Source organism: Littorina saxatilis, linkage group LG1 (genome assembly GCF_037325665.1).
Source record: "Littorina saxatilis isolate snail1 linkage group LG1, US_GU_Lsax_2.0, whole genome shotgun sequence".
In the NCBI taxonomy this organism is placed as follows: Eukaryota; Metazoa; Mollusca; class Gastropoda; order Littorinimorpha; family Littorinidae; genus Littorina; species Littorina saxatilis.
The window spans coordinates 747,201-764,356 of NC_090245.1; the positions used below are offsets into that span (position 1 = coordinate 747,201).

The following is a 17,156-nucleotide window of genomic DNA, read 5'->3' on the forward strand; positions in this document are numbered from 1 at the left end:
ATTATGTGCAATCAAACATGTCAACACACCACACAAACATTATGTGCAATCAAACATGTCAACACGCCACACAAACATTATGTGCAATCAAACATGTCAACATGCCACACAAACATTATGTGCAATCAAACATGTCAACATGCCACACAAACATGTCAACATGCCACACAAACATTATGTGCAATCAAACATGTCAATATGCCACACAAACATGTCAACACGCCACACAAACATTATGTGCAATCAAAACATGTCAACATGCCACAAAAACATTATGTGCAATCAAACATGTCAACATGCCACACAAACATTATGTGTAATCAAACATGTCAACATGCCACACAAACATTATGTGCAATCAAACATGTCAACATGCCACACAAACATTATGTGCAATCAAACATGTCAACACGCCACACAAACATTATGTGCAATCAAACATGTCAACATGCCACACAAACATTATGTGTAATCAAACATGTCAACATGCCACACAAACATGTGCAATAAAACATGTCAACATGCCACACAAACAGAATGTGCAATAAAACATGTCAACATGCCACACTAACATGTCAACACGCCACACAAACATTATGTGCAATCAAACATGTCAACACGCCACACAAACATTATGTGCAATCAAACATGTCAACACGCCACACAAACATTATGTGCAATCAAACATGTCAACACACCACACAAACATGTGCAATAAAACATGTCAACATGCCACACAAACAGAATGTGCAATCAAACATGTCAACACGCCACACAAACAGAATGTGCAATCAAACATGTCAACATGCCACACAAACATCATGTGTAATCAAACATGTCAACACACCACACAAACATGTGCAATAAAACATGTCAACATGCCACACAAACAGAATGTGCAATAAAACATGTCAACATGCCACACAAACATTATGTGTAATCAAACATGTCAACATGCCACACAAACATTATGTGTAATCAAACATGTCAACATGCCACACAAACATGTCAACATGGCACACATTATGTGCAATCAAACATGTCAACACGCCACACAAACATGTCAACATGGCACACATTATGTGCAATCAAACATGTCAACATGCCACACAAACATGTCAACATGCCACACAAACATGTCAACATGCCACACAAACATGTCAACATGCCACACAAACATTATGTGCAATCAAACATGTCAACACACCACACAAACATGTGCAATAAAACATGTCAACATGCCACACAAACAGAATGTGCAATCAAACATGTCAACACGCCACACAAACATGTGCAATTAAACATGTCAACACGCCACACAAACATGGCAAGATGCACAGCCAATCAAACATGTCAAGATGCACAGCCAATCAAACATGTCAATCATTATGTGCAATCAAACATGTCAATACGCCACACAAACATGGCAAGATGCACAGCCACACAAACATGGCAAGATGCACAGCCAATCAAACATGTCAATCATTGTGTGCAATCAAACATGTCAATACGCCACACAAACATGGCAAGATGCACAGCCACACAAACATGGCAAGATCCACAGCCACACAAACATGGCAAGATGCACAGCCACACAAACATGGCAAGATGCACAGCCACACAAACATGGCAAGATCCACAGCCACACAAACATGGCAAGATGCCACACAAACATGGCAAGATGCACAGCCAATCAAAGCAAGACAAACCTGAACAAGCAGGACAAGAAGAAGGAACAGCAGAAGATGGACGGAGCAAAGTTTATGTAAAGAATTGTGTACACAACTTAATAGAGTTACAGCGAGCGCAGGTATGAGACTCTGTGGCCACAACACTTTAGTCACGTGTTAACCGTAAATCTCGCGCGCCATGGAAAAGACGTTATAGACGCTTGGGTAAAACAGCTCAGGTGGGTTGTACAGAAAAGCCAAGCAAGTTCACGTACTTCGGGTCTAGCTGTCTAACTAAGCGGATGCTGTTAGTTCTACACTACCTGTCATAAAAAAGTATACGGATACAATTAGCTGTAAATCTTTGTGATGCGGGCAGTTTTATTAAAACCAAGTATATTGCCAGAAAGGTCATTCATTCCCCTACCGTATGAAATAAAGAGATTTGCTATTTTGAAGAAGACTGGTGTCTGTTTGATTAAGGGTATTCAGCTGGTATTTCCTTGTTTTACCTATTTTATTCATGTTTTTATTACTTAGTTGGTGGAAGAATCTTTTGTAATGTATGTTTGATGGTGTATGCTTTTAATTAAGCGTTGCTGACTATGAATGTAGAGATGTAAATGCTTGTATAACTGTGTTTTAATTTTAAATGTGTCAAGCGCAAAGAGCATAATTGTAAAGTTATGATGTTGCGCTATATAAATGCTCATTTATTATTATTATTATTAAGTAGCTCTGCAGCCATCATCCACCTCAGACAGATCAGACAGACCTGTGGCAGTTCTGACCCACCATCCCCACAACCTAACGTTCAGCCTGCCACCCTTGTTGGCCTCCCGACGGGACTGCAACCTTCGAGACTCCCTGGTTCGATCCTCTCTTCGTTCGCCAGTTCCCCTACAACCCGGCACACACGCATGCCAGAACCCTCGTTGCCACACCTGCCCTCACATTTGCCATTCTACCACTCTGACCGGCCCCAAAAAAGATTTCAACATTAAACGCACGTTCTCTTGCACCAGCCGCAATCTCATCTATGCCATATCCTGTCTCAAATGCCCCAAAGTACTCTACATTGGTGAGACCGAAAGAACCCTCTCTACCCGCTTCACCGAACATCTGGCAGATATTCGGCATCGCCGCTGTAGGTCCGTTGCCCAACATTTCAACAGCAGCAACCACACCTCCCTGGATGCACGTGTGAAAGGTGTCTGGCAAATGTACAGCACCTCCACAGACAGAAAACAAGTAGAGTCCGATTTCATATTATCCCTGGGCACATCCACACCTGACGGTTTGAATGCGAAAATGTGATGTACTTGTATTCCCCAAACATACTGTAGATTTACGGTACGTGTGTGTGTGTGTTTGTGTGTGAATGTGTGTGTGTGTGTGTGCTTATGTGTGTATTCCTGTGTTTGGTTGTGTGTGTGTGTGTATGTGTGCGTGGGCGTGCGTACGTTTGTTTCCCCCCCCCCCCTCCCCCCCTTTTTTTTTTTTTTTTTTTCCCTCTGTCCCCACCCCACCCCCCACCCCCCCCTTTTATGAATGTGTATCACTTTTAGTCTAGTATGCCTGTGCCCATGACATCATCCAACCACTTCTCTCCCCTTTCATTCATTTCCGTTCCTAGAGTTCCTTCCCTTTTTTGTGTTTCCCCTCCATTTGCTTTCAAACCTTGTTCGTTCCGTGTTGCGTCTGCTTTTTGTTGTCTTTTGTGTTCTTGTTTTTCCTGATGAAGCTTCCATAAGCGAAAATTTGTACCATCTTGTCTCGTTCTTGTATTGGTGAGTACAGTATTCCTTTGTTTTTAACTTTGTTCATCTTACCACAGTCACTTCGTTGTTTAGATTATTATTATAATTATAAAAGGCTTGTTTTCGCGTCATTTTTTGTGGGCTTTTTGTTGTAACTTAAAATGTTATTTTCATAACAAAAAAATTACTTACAGTTTACAAGATCACGTTCTGCTGAATAGTATCCTGTGTAAGACTCACCCGATGCGGATCTTGAGGATGCCGTCGAAAAGACTTGGGTTGAACGAGATGAACTTGCCGATGGCGATGATGAGTTCTTGCTGCAGCACGGCCTGGCGGATGTCGTGGGGTGCGCACATCTTGTAGAGCAAGGTCTTCAGCTCGTTGGGAGCCATGGGCTTGTCTAGAACCTCCTCCTCCTTGCCGAACACCCCGATCGTCACCTGCAACGTCAACACATGGCCATCAAGATGGTCACCTGCAACGTCAACACATGGCCATCAAGATGGTCACCTGCAACGTCAACACATGGCCATCAAGATGGTCACCTGCAACGTCAACACATGGCCATCAAGATGGTCACCTGCAACGTCAACACATGGCCATCAAGATGGTCACCTGCAACGTCAACACATGGCCATCAAGATGGTCACCTGCAACGTCAACACATGGCCATCAAGATGGTCACCTGCAACGTCAACACATGGCCATCAAGATGGTGTTTGTAAGAGAAAGCACCGGCAATCATTCCACTGACCAACCTGCCCTGGCAACAACCTGCCCTGGCAACAACCTGCCCTGGCAACAACCTCTCCATAGCGGAGCTATTCAACCCAGAAAACAAGTGTTTTGTCTGATCTCACCTGTTTGCCTCTGACCAGGATGGTGGTGATGGAGGGGGCCAGACTGTCCACCAGTTTCTCCAGCATGCCGGACAGGAGCCGCACCACGGACCACTTCTTGTGCACACCGGCCCGCGTGATCAGCAGCTCCATCTTGTGCTTGATGGGCACACCGTCCATGCGCGTGTTGGCGTCACGCTGGTACAGGATCTTCAGCACGCTCGCCTGGTTGGTGAAGCCGCTGAACGACTTGAAGTAGTGCATCAGGTCAGGGGTCGACTTGTGCTCCAGTTCCTACAACAAGACGCAGGCAATATAAGCCCCTATCCTTTTTTCCTAATTCTAAGAATAACTAATTTTTGTTGACATCATCAACATCATCTTTTGAAATAATAAAGTATCATCGTAATGTCTCACGCTTTCCTACTTTGCAGCCACTAAAGCAAACGTATGCAAGATTGTATGTTACACGTTTCCGAGTATGACAAGAAAAGGAATCAAACTCGCAATCACCCCTCCAAAAGTCTGTGAGTACGAAAAACATGTTTGTTCTCTCCTCTGTTGAAGCTGTGAGACATAAATAACGGCTGCGTTAGACTACATAACATGTATCAGCTATTCGAGTATGGAAGAAAACTCTGTGAGTCTGTCACACGACCAAGTCTGAATAGCAGGGTCGAACTCGCAACCTCTCGCTTCCGAGCGCAAGTGCGTTACCACTCGGCCACCCAGTCCATTTAAGGTAAAAGGTGGTGTAAAGCTGTGGAAAAACCCTGGAAACCATTGTGTAAATATCTGAGCATGCGCTTTGAAGAGCTAAAACGTTGTGTAAATATCAGATCATGCGCACTCGTGGTGAAAACTAGTCAAAATTCACAGTACGTCTAATTTTAGCTGCGCACGAATCTTGCAACGCTTGGCTTGGAAACAACAATGGCGCTCCAAGGAAAAGGAGATTTTTCACCGGTTCGAAACAAAATCTCCAGTCCAGTAACATTGGAATAATTTCATACCACCTATATTTATCATCATGGATCTGGAAAGGATATTGCTTAAATTGCGTCCACTTACAACAATAATGCACCTAAGAAATGAAACCTTGAACGCTGTGACATTTTTGTTGGCTGCAGAGTGTTTCGGCTTGTGAGATCTAAAAGCGACAAGCAATAATAATTGTGAACATTAAAGAATGAACGATAACGACAAATCCTACAACAGGCACTTACTTTCTGTAGCCTTATGAGTACGTGCTGCAAGAACATTTCTTTTTATTTTACGCCAGGCCACCGTAAACGATCTCCAGAACTTTGTGAACTACAGCACACTGAAATGTCGCGCGACACACATTTGCCAGCAGACCGACTTGGGAACTCGTGACGTCAAATGTTCGAAACAAATTGCAACATTTGTTTGGTTTAAACAGTGTTTATTCAACAATTCATAGGTATTTGAACATGATACATGGACTGGGTGGCCGAGTGGTAACGCACTTGCGCTCGGAAGCGAGAGGTTGCGAGTTCGACCCTGGGTCAGGGCGTTAGCAATTTTCTCCCCCCTTTCCTAACCTAGGTGGTGGGTTCAAGTGCTAGTCTTTCGGATGAGACGAAAAACCGAGGTCCCTTCGTGTACACTACATTGGGGTGTGCACGTTAAAGATCCCACGATTGACAAAAGGGTCTTTCCTGGCAAAATTGTATAGGCATAGATAAAAATGTCCACCAAAATACCCGTGTGACTTGGAATAATAGGCCGTGAAAAGTAGGATATGCGCCGAAATGGCTGCAATCTGCTGGCCGATGTGAATGCGTGATGTATTGTGTAAAAAAATTCCATCTCACACGGCATAAATAAATCCCTGCGCCTTGAATATGTGCGCGATATAAATTGCATAAAAATAAAAATAAAAACAATAAATAAATCCCTGCGCTTAGAACTGTAACCACGGAATACGCACGATATAAGCCTCATATTGATTGATTGATTGAAGGATCAACAACAAGCTCAAGCTTATGGTGGTGACCCTAACGGGAGAACTTAACATATGGATTACGATAACTTGCGACGAGACTTCTACAAGTACTTTTTAAACCAAAACAAACGAGAAACAAACAAAATGTGCAAACATACATATATATATGAGCCTTTGCCAAAAGGTGCCATTTCGGACCCATGTATTTTTGGAAAGCAAGTGTAATTAACTGGATTACCCCAACATGTTTACATGTATTGTGCTTTGAAAAAGGGAGTTTGATGAATGCTTTTTTTAATGTTTTGAAGCCTGTTGTTGTTGTGAATGTTAAATAAAAAATAAAATGTTTTAAACATACACCAGAAACGGCCCCGAAAAATTTTGGACATTTTGGTGTCCTCGGGAAATTTTCGATTTTTCATGGTCTGCATCACTTTATCGGTTTTAATCAGCGTATTTCATACAGTCTAAGCATGCAACTCTTAGTAGAATGTGCAACAATCGTAATTAGAACCAGAATTTACCGAAAACCTCGCCCAGTAAATACCCGGTTATTTTCGAAGGCCTCATGTCCGCAGACCAACTTGTTTACAGATTCGATTTTCGCCGGTCTTGGTGCTTTGAATGGCCGCCATTTTGGATGAAAACGATAGTTTCGTGTTCGAGGAAATAAAAGCAGTGTGTTGCATTTGAGTCAGAATTTGCGAAGTTATTGTATCTAGCAGCTAAAAAGAATCGATGGAGTTTAATGTCCGAAAGTAACGTTTGACACATTTTGTTATTTTTGCAATTTTCACAAAGAAGTTTCGCGAGTATTTTTTTCAAAAGCGTGGAAACCACTAGCTTTGCTTCTTTGGCGTTTCCGGTCACCGATTCGATTAAAATCATGGAGACGACGAGCCGTAAAGTTGAGAAAATATTGTACTGTCTGTTCAGGGTAAGGTGTAGATCTATACGTAACGTTTGACACTTTGTAGATCTAATGTTTGACACTTGCCCATAATTCTTCTCCCGACGAATTGAATTAGCTTATATTATCCCATGACCTGCCTCTTTATCTCTGTTAGCTGAGGAGGTGATTATTCTGAATATTCCATCACAACCATATGGATATCCTATGGATATCCCATCACAACCGAGTTTCGATCTCAACTGTCATTGGTCATTGTCTTTGATTTCAGAGTACAATTGAATAATTTATGGAGGTCATCTGCATATTCAGAGTTTACAGATGGACTACTTTTTACAATAGGCTTCATTCCTAAAAAGGACAAGTCCGACAACTCTTCCTTGCAGAAGGTCTGGCAGAGTGACTTCCCTTGAAACCTGCAACAAACTTCCATGAAAAATGGCGGATTTGTCTTCTAAGTGTGGCAAGCCTTTGGTTAGCGACCTTCAAAAGTACCTGAGAGACAGGGGTGTTTGTTTCGGAACCAGCAAGAAACATGAATTGTGTAGGCTAGCAAAGGAAGTTGGACTTCAAACTGATCCAGATGGCTACATCGAAGACCGCGAAGAAGTGATTGGATCAAAGCTTGTTGATGGAAGCGTAACTCTGACAAACCCCGGACTGATAGATGGAAGCGATAACCTGAGTATCCTGCCTGCTTTTTCTGTGTTTGACATTTGTTCATACTTACTGTCAAAGAACGTACCTCTGACCTCTATTAGGGACTACCGCCGCTCAGAAGCATTTTCACTCATGCAAGACGGCTACGTGACACGTGTGGAAACTGTTCAGATACCGAACGTTCAGGGATATTTCGCTCTCAAAGCAGCAGTCAAGCCCAGAACACGTGATAAAGACCCAGTGAGTGGAAAGGCGTTTTATTATACCTGGGCTATCATCACTGATGTAGGGACCGACAACAGAAGCAGAATTTTCTCGGCTTTTTGTTCATGTAAAGGAGGGTAAGTGTGACTATGATTTATTGATACTTGAATGTAATAATGAATAAGCTCGAATGGCAAGGCCAGGGTATAACAAAACATTAATTGGTAGATCCAGATGATGGGGGGGGGGGGGGGGGGGGGTGATGAGCAGGGGATGTTGACCCACTGGCCATCCATTGTGGAAGATCAGGGATATAAATGATCATTAGCCCCTGGGAATGTGAATCCACCATTAGGCAAATTTGTTTTCTTTTTTGGTATCATTTGAAAGCTTATGTCTCACTGATATGAAATGTGCACAAAAAAAGTGTGTGGTCCTGATCTTTCTTTGTGAGTAATTTTTGTTTAAGTTGCTTTTCTGTGTGTTTTGTTGACAGCATGGATGGATGCTGTCGTCACATTTTGGCATCACTATATGAAGTCATCAACTTTGTGGAGGATAAACAAGTCAGCGTGACATCGGGAGCTTGTCAATGGGTTCGTCGCTCCAACATAGACGACAATGCCATGCTCATCACTGATGTGGAGACATGCCAGAACCAAGCGACAATAGGACAGGATGCTCAGTAAGTCAGAATATTATTTCCTAAATTCATTTTATATAATTTGGGTACAAAAATTGCTATGTTGACTGAGCTATTTTTCAGCCACAAATAGATAAGTCTGAAGATTATTTGCTTTGTAGTTTTTAGTTGACTACGTTTATTAGCAATGACTAAAGCATGTGGGCTTGGTCCTCTAAAGAAAGTAAAGGCGTGTAACCTGATTTTGACCTCTTAAAATATATCTGTAAAATCTACACAATTATGCCTCATGGAGTAAAGTAACAACCAAAATATTAAACATTTTCATTCTCAAACTTTTCTTTTTGATTTTGCATACACCGTTAAGCTAGTATCAAACTGAGCTGCGAGTGCGACCATAGTTTGCGAATGGAATTCGCAGTCGGCAAAGAGTTGCCCTCCCTTTAAAGGCTTACTTGGGCAGAATTTTTCCTTTCATGGAATCGGTAAATATTCATGTCAACATTGATAATCGTGACATAAAAATGTTGAGTTCACTCTTACATGCTAAGTGCTGAATAATTTATACACAAACACATTTTATGCATGACTTATCTTCCCCTGTGTTTGTCCTTCCAGTGACGTGACAGTGAAATTGACCATGAAATGATGAACGCATGATTGAACAGAAAGACCCATTACAGTATTGCATTGAATGTGGTTTTCATTCCTCAATCTGAAGTTACTAAACATTGACTAATTTTAATGCATACGAAATTGCATAACAGGGATAGGCCTCTATTGAATTTAATTACATACTTTTCAAGAAGAAAACCAAACTTTATATTCCAATTGTTCACAGATTTTGAGGAAACTGTGCATGTTTGTGTCTGTGTGTTCACTTTGTGTGATCAAAATAACTCTGAAACATGGAGGTTCAGCGACGTGGTCTTCATAGATTCACAACAAGGTTGGTTTTCTGTCTTGTTTATTTCAGGCCAAAGGAGCTTCGGCCATCAGAGGAAAACTACAAGCCTATTCCTAGCACAGTACAGCTACCACAGGTGTCTACTTTTTTCGAAGGCCTGAAAGAGCTCCATCCCTCCTCATGCTTTTTGGATGTTTGGGAGCCGCGTCAGACGCCATCTGCCCCAGCACCACCCCCTCTCAGAACTGACTCACCATCGGTTCGCCTGGCTACATTCTTGAGAGACCATCACTGTGAGTGTGCTGACTGTGACTGCAGTACCAAATTTCTTGACAGTCTGTTGTACTCCTCTTGCGAAAGACAACAAATAGAGGAAGACACAACAGGCCAACACCAAAATGAGAACTGGTTTACAATGAGAAGTGGGCTCATTACAGCATCTGTTATAAAGAAAGTTCTCAGTTCAACTAACTACGCAAATACAGCAGAACGACTTGTTAGTCCATCTAGTCTGGACAACGGCAATTTGCCAGCAGCAGTGAAATTTGGGCGAACGCAAGAGCACAGAGCTCTGACCCTCTTTACTAAGCTTCATCGGTACAAACACAGAAAATGCTCTGTTCGTTTTCCTGGGTTAGTTGTGTCCGAAACGGATTCATTCTTAGCCGGTAGCCCTGATGCAGTCGTTGATTGCAGTCATTGTGGGAAGTTTGTTGTTGAAATTAAATGCCTGTATTCAAAACAGAACATGCACCCACGTCTGGCAATGAAATTGTCTGACTTTTGTGTTCTCGATAATGACAAGTATAGAGTGAAAAGGGACCATGCATACTTCTGTCAACTTCAATGTCAAATGGCTGTAACTGGACTGAAGTCAGGTGTGCTGGTGGTGTACACAAGGAAAGGTGTTGAGGTTGTGCCCATCGACTTTGATGAGGAATGGTGGGAAGCATCAAGGATGAAACTCAAGCAGTTCTACCCAACTTTTTTCCACACATGGAAAGCACATGTTTTGTCTCGCACACCAGTCTCTGTCGCAATGGATGTAGTGTCCAACACAATTGTGTCTTCTCACGTTATATTAGACACGACATCCACTGGAACAGAGACTGTTGAGTCAGAAGAGACAGACACCACATCCACTGAGACTGAAACTGTTGAGTCGGAAGAGACAACTAGGTCAGACACCACATCCACTGGGACAAAGATGGTCTCTTCTGACACAGTAGACGCTGTCCCAATGGATGTAATGTCTGACAGAATAGTATCTTCTTCCACAACAATCTCTGACCGAGTGAATGTGATGGACAACTCGGCATTTTGTAACCCTGTGAATGTGATAGACATGACAATTTCTGCCAGTATTGCTTCGCATCAAAAACATATTGACCATGTTCAATCGTCTATGCAACAGTTTGCTACATTTCTTCAGTCACAGAATTTCAGACTACGTGGGGAGACACCAAGTGATGGAAATTGCTTTTTTCATGCAATAAGCAATCAGCTCACTAGGACTGGACAGGGAAATTCCTCTGCAGGCTCCATTAGAAAGCTGGTTTGTGACTATTTAGATAACATGAGCCATGCCGAGCAAGTTGTTGTTGGATTGTTTATTGTGGGTAAATCTTTTGATCAATATGTAACAGATCTCCGTAAAAATGGAACAAGCGCTGATGCACTTGCTGTGGAGGGCACAAGTCGAGTACTGGGACTGTCAATAACAGTGGTTACTCAGCCAAGAAGTATTGTGATTCATGCTCCTGCATCTGCTGGTACCATGCTCTATGTTGGATACATTGCTGATTTAGAGCATTACGTCTCGGTTGAACCACATCTATTTGGAGTGACACAGTAGACACACAAGGTCAAAGAAACTGAAAAGTAAAAAAATGTCAATTTGTTTTTGCTTAAAAAGTTGAAACAAGACCAGCTTCACACTAAGCACAATAATACTTTAGGTCACAGTTTCTACCACAGCTGGGTGCATGTATTGCTGTAATTTTTTCACAGTGCCAAGACAATGACCTTCAATGCCATCATCAAGTTTGTTCTTTGGTTAAAAACAATGATTTTTGTCCGTTTGTCGAGAGAGAGACGCAGTTTGATGTTTGTTACTCATTGCTTAAATTCTAGCCGACTATAGAGAGCTGTACATTTTGATGAATTTGAAAACTAATATTAAATTTGAATTGATATTTTTTTTATCAAAACTAGAATTTTGGTCTCATTGTCCCAATACTACTAGTAGTAGTACTATACTGTGCAATGGCCTGCACACGGAATGCTAATTGGGGCTGATAGCAGTTTACCGCCATTATTCCTTGCATGATTTATTGTTATTATTTTTAATTTTGTTGAAGTGTTGAAATTCATCTTGTACATATTCCAGATATTTCCAATTCCAGCTTTTAACTGTTACCTGTCCGCTTTTTCTTACACTACAACTTTCCTCGTGTTTTTATGCGACATGCTACCTGCGATATTTATCAAAACTTCAATTTTGAGTTTACAGGGAAACTGTTTTGGGTGGTCACCTCACCCCTTGAACTCTGACCTTGACCTCTACAAAATTGTCAATTTTCAACATGTTCACTCGATTCAGTGTGGACATCCCTTTATGCTGAGAATTGTGGCGCAGGGCTAAGACAAAGGATTAAGATTTATTTTCCCCATGCACATTATACTTTATATATTATATGTTGCGTTTTAGAGACTTTGGTAAATGTAGCCAGCTTTTTGTTGTGCCGTGTTTAGCCTTTGAAAGCGCGTTCTTTCTTCATCTTCTTTCGTAATTGTCCGCCTTAACCAAGTTGTACATTCTGGGTTTACTAATGGCGAGCAGCTACGAAAAAAAAAGTATTAAAGAAAGCCCATTCAAGCGCCGGGTATGGCAACCCGAAAGAAAATGTTATTGTTGACAATTGATGAACACAGGTCAGCATTATGTGAATGGTAGTTGTACATTAGACTAAAAGTAAAACAAAACGAAAATATGTATAATGTGAAACTTTATTGTTGTGGTCTGCATGTTCATCAGCATATTACGTCAACTGAACAAATCTTGAAACAAAAAAAAAAAAATGGACAGAGTTGCATTGGCTTGGGTGTCGCTACGGTACCAGTCCAGACAAAGGAACACATAGCAGAGCCGATTGGTCACAAAATGATAAATCTGATCAGCATTGCTGTGCCTTTCCTTAATCGTGACTAGGCATGCAATGCCTCTAGGTCCATGTCACTAAATTTGTAAAAATATACTAAAATTACTATTCATTGTAAGCACAACTAAGCAGTGAATAAAAAATAAACAGAACTTCATTTTGTTTTTCAATATATATATATATATATACATATGAAACTCTCTCTCTCTCTCTCTCTCTCTCTCTCTCTCTCTCTCTCTCTCTCTCTCTCTCTCTCTCTCCCTCCACACACAGCTGTAATTAACATGGAATATCAATCTCGAGATACAATGTTGAGTGTGAAGCAGCGATTTGATTTGAGATTACATATATATGTGCACACTTTGCATCCACAATCTTCATAATTATCTCGTACATTGACAACTGTCCCAGAATCAAAATGTCAACAGTCTGAACAGATCAGCATAATCTCGCCTGCAAATTGCACAAAACTGACACGATGGTGACAATTTGATTGAGAAGAAATCTTATTTTCATGGGGATAATACCAGAGATTTGCTTGAATGTTTTCATTCTGCCTATTGCTCGTTCAACATGTATCCTCACAGAAGCTATTTTGCGAGAGCGCTGGACAGCCTTGCTCGACAGCGGACGACCCTTGCTGAAGGATGGTATGTTCAATGTTGCTTTCTTTTGCAAGAGCAACTCTCTGATATTAAAGCCTCGGTCGGCCATCACATCATCCCCTTGCTCAAGTTTTTCCAGAAATCCACACCTCTTCACTATTTCTTTGTCCGAAATTGATCCAACATACAACTTTGATTTGAAGATGATTGCTCCAGATGGCAACACTGCAACAAGCAATTTACTTGTGTTGCCGTGTTTGTAGTTGCTCCAGGTCAGTCGCTGCGCCCTGGGGCGAAAAGGCTTTTCAATTCTCAACTCTGTACAATCGATGACACACCTTGTTGTTGGATAATTTTCAAAGGCTTCTGGCAAGTTCTTTTTGCAAAGTTCCTTCCTTGGCCACAACAAGAGGGGCGCAAAGCACTGGTTGAGGACATTCACCCATGTTGTGAATATGCGGCTGACCTGGGCTTGTGAAATTCCATAAAGGAACGAGAGATGTTCCATGTCGAAACCTTTCCTGATTCGCACAAGTGTTAAGATCATGCATTCAAATTTGGTCATTTTATATCCATGACGCCCCTTTCCATTAACTCTGCCTGCAAACAATTTGTGTTTTCCACCCCAGTTTTTCACTGTGTCGCCCGCCTCTTTCACCCAATTGAAAATAAATTTCAGAAGCTCAACAGAAGGGACACCAGTGTAATGGAAACACGACTTGTCTGAACGCAACATTTGACTCACAAAAGCCCGAGATACCACCATCTGCTCCTCTTCTGGGCTTAATTGTACAACATGGCCACAATTTCCACACTTGATAGGTGGTCTCCCAGTCTCCCCGTCTCCAGGATGAGCAATAGGTGGTCTCCCAGTTTCCCCGTCTCCAGGTTGAGCAATAGGTGGTCTCCCAGTCTCCCCGTCTCCAGGTTGAGCAATAGGTGGTCTCCCAGTCTCCCCGTCTCCAGGTTGAGCAATAGGTGGTCTCCCAGTCTCCCCGTCTCCAGGTTGAGCAATAGGTGGTCTCCCAGTCTCCCCGTCTCCAGGTTGAGCAATAGGTGGTCTCCCAGTCTCCCCGTCTCCAGGTTGAGCAATAGGTGGTCTCCCAGTCTCCCCGTCTCCAGGTTGAGCAATAGGTGGTCTCCCAGTCTCCCCGTCTCCAGGTTGAGCCAGCTGCAGCACACACAAAGAAAATTAGTCAATTTTACCTTTGACAAAAGGTACTCTTTTTAACTTTCACCAGGTATGTTAGTTTTCAGCAATTTCGCAGATCATGTTGCGTTTTCTGTGATTTCGGTCAATGAAGCCAAATATTACATCACAGTCACACACACACACTCACAGTAACTCAATTTGTTGTGCGCTTCAGGGGCGAACGAGGGGGGGGGGGGGGGTGCACAAGGTGCAGGTGCACCCCCCCCTCCAGCAAAAAAAATATAAAAAAATTGGAATGCTGATTCTATGACCATTTCTAAGATCAAATGGCACCAGATGGCACCATTTTGCTTCTTTGGGCCAAACATTTTTTCCAGGGGGGGGGGGGGGGGGGGGCAATGCCCCCGGACACCCCCCGAGCAAATTCGGGCACTTCGCGCCCATCACATTCACTTTCGATTCAAAGTGCACCCCCCTTACAAAGCAACTGATCCGCCCCTGCGCTTGGAAGTTATCATGATAGGTTTTAAGTTTTCCTTGTATGCAAATCTACAATGCACTCCTTTTACCTGGTTCACAACAGAAGCCTGATCAGTGTAACCCTTGGAACAGTTTCTCCTCTTTGGTGCTGTTAGAGAGTTTGGTAAATCATGCCTGCCTAGTAGTTTCCTTGTTTTGGGGTGACTTCCATCAGCAGCAGGTAGGGGATCAGGATTTTCTTCCGTTGGTTTCCCATCAACAAAGTGCTGAAACATAGGAGACAACCATCACTTACTTTGTAATTTGTTTTTCGTCGCAAGTCTGGGGGATACTACTCAGACTGGGAGTACTGCAGCAAGTATAAATTGTCAAATCTAAAACAATGATTTTTTGGCAACTTCTAAGCACAGATAGAGCAGCATTTTGCTTCTTTCGGGACCCCCCCTAGCATTTTCATTTTACACATTCCCCCCCCCCCCCCCCCCACCCCAATATTTTTGATTGTGCGACATGCCTGTATATCTAATTTGGAAAGAAATGTAAACATGCATAAAATTATTTAAATCCACCGTATGAAACTGTGAATCCAAGTGTACAAGTTGAAAGACTAGATTTGATTAAAAAAAAAAAGAATGAAATAGTGGTTGTGCCATAATCATCATAATGCCAATGGAAATAAGTAAAACTAAAAGTACAACAGGACTCAAAGACCCCCAACCCCACCACAAAGTACAATGATTGGATGAATCATTGAATGCCGCCAAAACCAACACAAAGTGCAACAGTACAAGTATCTTTTTAACTTCCTCGCACACTGACTCGACAGAGCACTTGCTAAAATGAAAGTTCTGTACGCCCAAAATATACACACAATGAACATTTCCTCAAGTTGACTTTAACTTCCCCTGTAGTAACAAACGATCACATTCGTATAAAATGTATAGATCTATTACCTTGCTGCAGACGTATGTCCATGGTTTTAACTTGTCGACAGAGAGTTGTGTGTGGGGACGTCCGCACGCTTTAATCCATCTCAGACAGCGATCTAAATGATAATTGTGTTTCCCTGGTTTCACAAATGGTATAAATACCACACCATGTAGTTTTTCAGGGTATCTGGCGTCTGAATTACATTTTCCCCACGAGCAACGTTTCACTGGCATCACTAATGGCTTCCCAAGTTTGTTTCGTGTTTCAAGGGACGTAACTCTCATCGCGTCTTGCAGAGTTATTTCGGTATATCCCCTATTAGTCAAGTTTTGACTAAATGTTTTAACGTATAGGGGGGAATCGAGACGAGGGTCGTGGTGTGTGCGTGTGTGTGTGTGTGTGTGTGTGTGTGTGTGTGTGTGTAGAGCGATTCAGACTAAACTACTGGACCGATCTTTATGAAATTTGACTTGATAGTTCCTGGGTATGATATCCCCAGACTTTTTTTCTTCATTTTTTCTTATAAATGTCTTTGATGACGTCATATCCGGCTTTTCGTGAAAGTTGAGGCGGCACTGTCACGCTCTCATTTTTCAACCAAATTGGTTGAAATTTTGGTCAAGTAATATTTGACGAAGCCCGGACTTCGGTATTGCATTTCAGCGTGGTGGCTTAAAAATTAATTTATGACTTTGGTCATTAAAACTCTGAAAATTGTAAAAAAAAAAAATTTTTATAAAACGATACACATTTACGTTCATCTTATTCTCCATTATTTTCTGATTCCAAAAACATATAAATATGTTATATTTGGATTAAAAACAAGCTCAGAAAATTAAAAATATAAAAATTATTATCAAAATTAAATTTTCGAAATCAATTTAAAAACACTTTCATCTTATTCCTTGTCGGTTCCTGAAGAGAGAGAGAGAGAGAGATAGAGAGAGAGAGAGAGAGAGAGAGAGAGAGAGAGAGAGAGAGAGAGAGAGAGAGAGAGAGAGAGAGAAAGAAAGAAAGAAAGAAAGAGAGAGAGAGAGAGAGAGTGAGAGAGAGAAAGAGAGAGAGAGAGAATGAGAGAGAGAGAGAGAGTTTGTTTGTTTGTTTGCTTAACGCCCAGCCGACCACGAAGGGCGGCCACACACACACACACACACACACACACACACACACACACACACACACACACACACACAAAACCCGACCGACTGAATATGTAAGTGATCCACGTGTGAAAACCAAAACATAACAGCGCGATGACAGCC

General features: G+C 42.0%; 3 protein-coding genes across 7 annotated transcripts in view; 1 reads left to right on the forward strand and 2 right to left on the reverse strand.

The window, feature by feature from the left end:
- LOC138959055 (phosphorylase b kinase regulatory subunit beta-like) overlaps nucleotides 1-17,156 on the reverse strand; it is a 123,702-nt gene that overhangs the window by 30,344 nt on the left and 76,202 nt on the right. For all 5 annotated transcript variants that reach the window (XM_070330417.1, XM_070330427.1, XM_070330419.1 and 2 more), the window contains 2 exons: nucleotides 4,294-4,566; nucleotides 3,671-3,873 (listed from right to left, as the gene is read on the reverse strand). In XM_070330417.1, the coding sequence (XP_070186518.1) occupies nucleotides 3,671-3,873; nucleotides 4,294-4,566 (476 nt within the window). The remainder of the gene's footprint in view (nucleotides 1-3,670; nucleotides 3,874-4,293; nucleotides 4,567-17,156) is intronic.
- Nucleotides 7,498-12,878, forward strand: LOC138959100 (uncharacterized). The gene is made up of 3 exons (XM_070330453.1): nucleotides 7,498-8,152; nucleotides 8,512-8,700; nucleotides 9,635-12,878. Exons 1-3 carry the CDS (start codon nucleotides 7,590-7,592, stop codon nucleotides 11,418-11,420), a joined length of 2,538 nt encoding a protein of 845 aa, XP_070186554.1. The 5' UTR covers nucleotides 7,498-7,589; the 3' UTR covers nucleotides 11,421-12,878.
- LOC138959137 (uncharacterized) lies at nucleotides 12,974-16,193 on the reverse strand. Its single transcript, XM_070330507.1, has 3 exons — nucleotides 15,918-16,193; nucleotides 15,054-15,230; nucleotides 12,974-14,502 (listed from the first exon to the last, which is right to left on the reverse strand). The coding sequence occupies exons 1-3, from the start codon at nucleotides 16,176-16,178 to the stop codon at nucleotides 13,165-13,167; spliced, it is 1,776 nt and encodes a 591-aa protein (XP_070186608.1). The 5' UTR covers nucleotides 16,179-16,193; the 3' UTR covers nucleotides 12,974-13,164.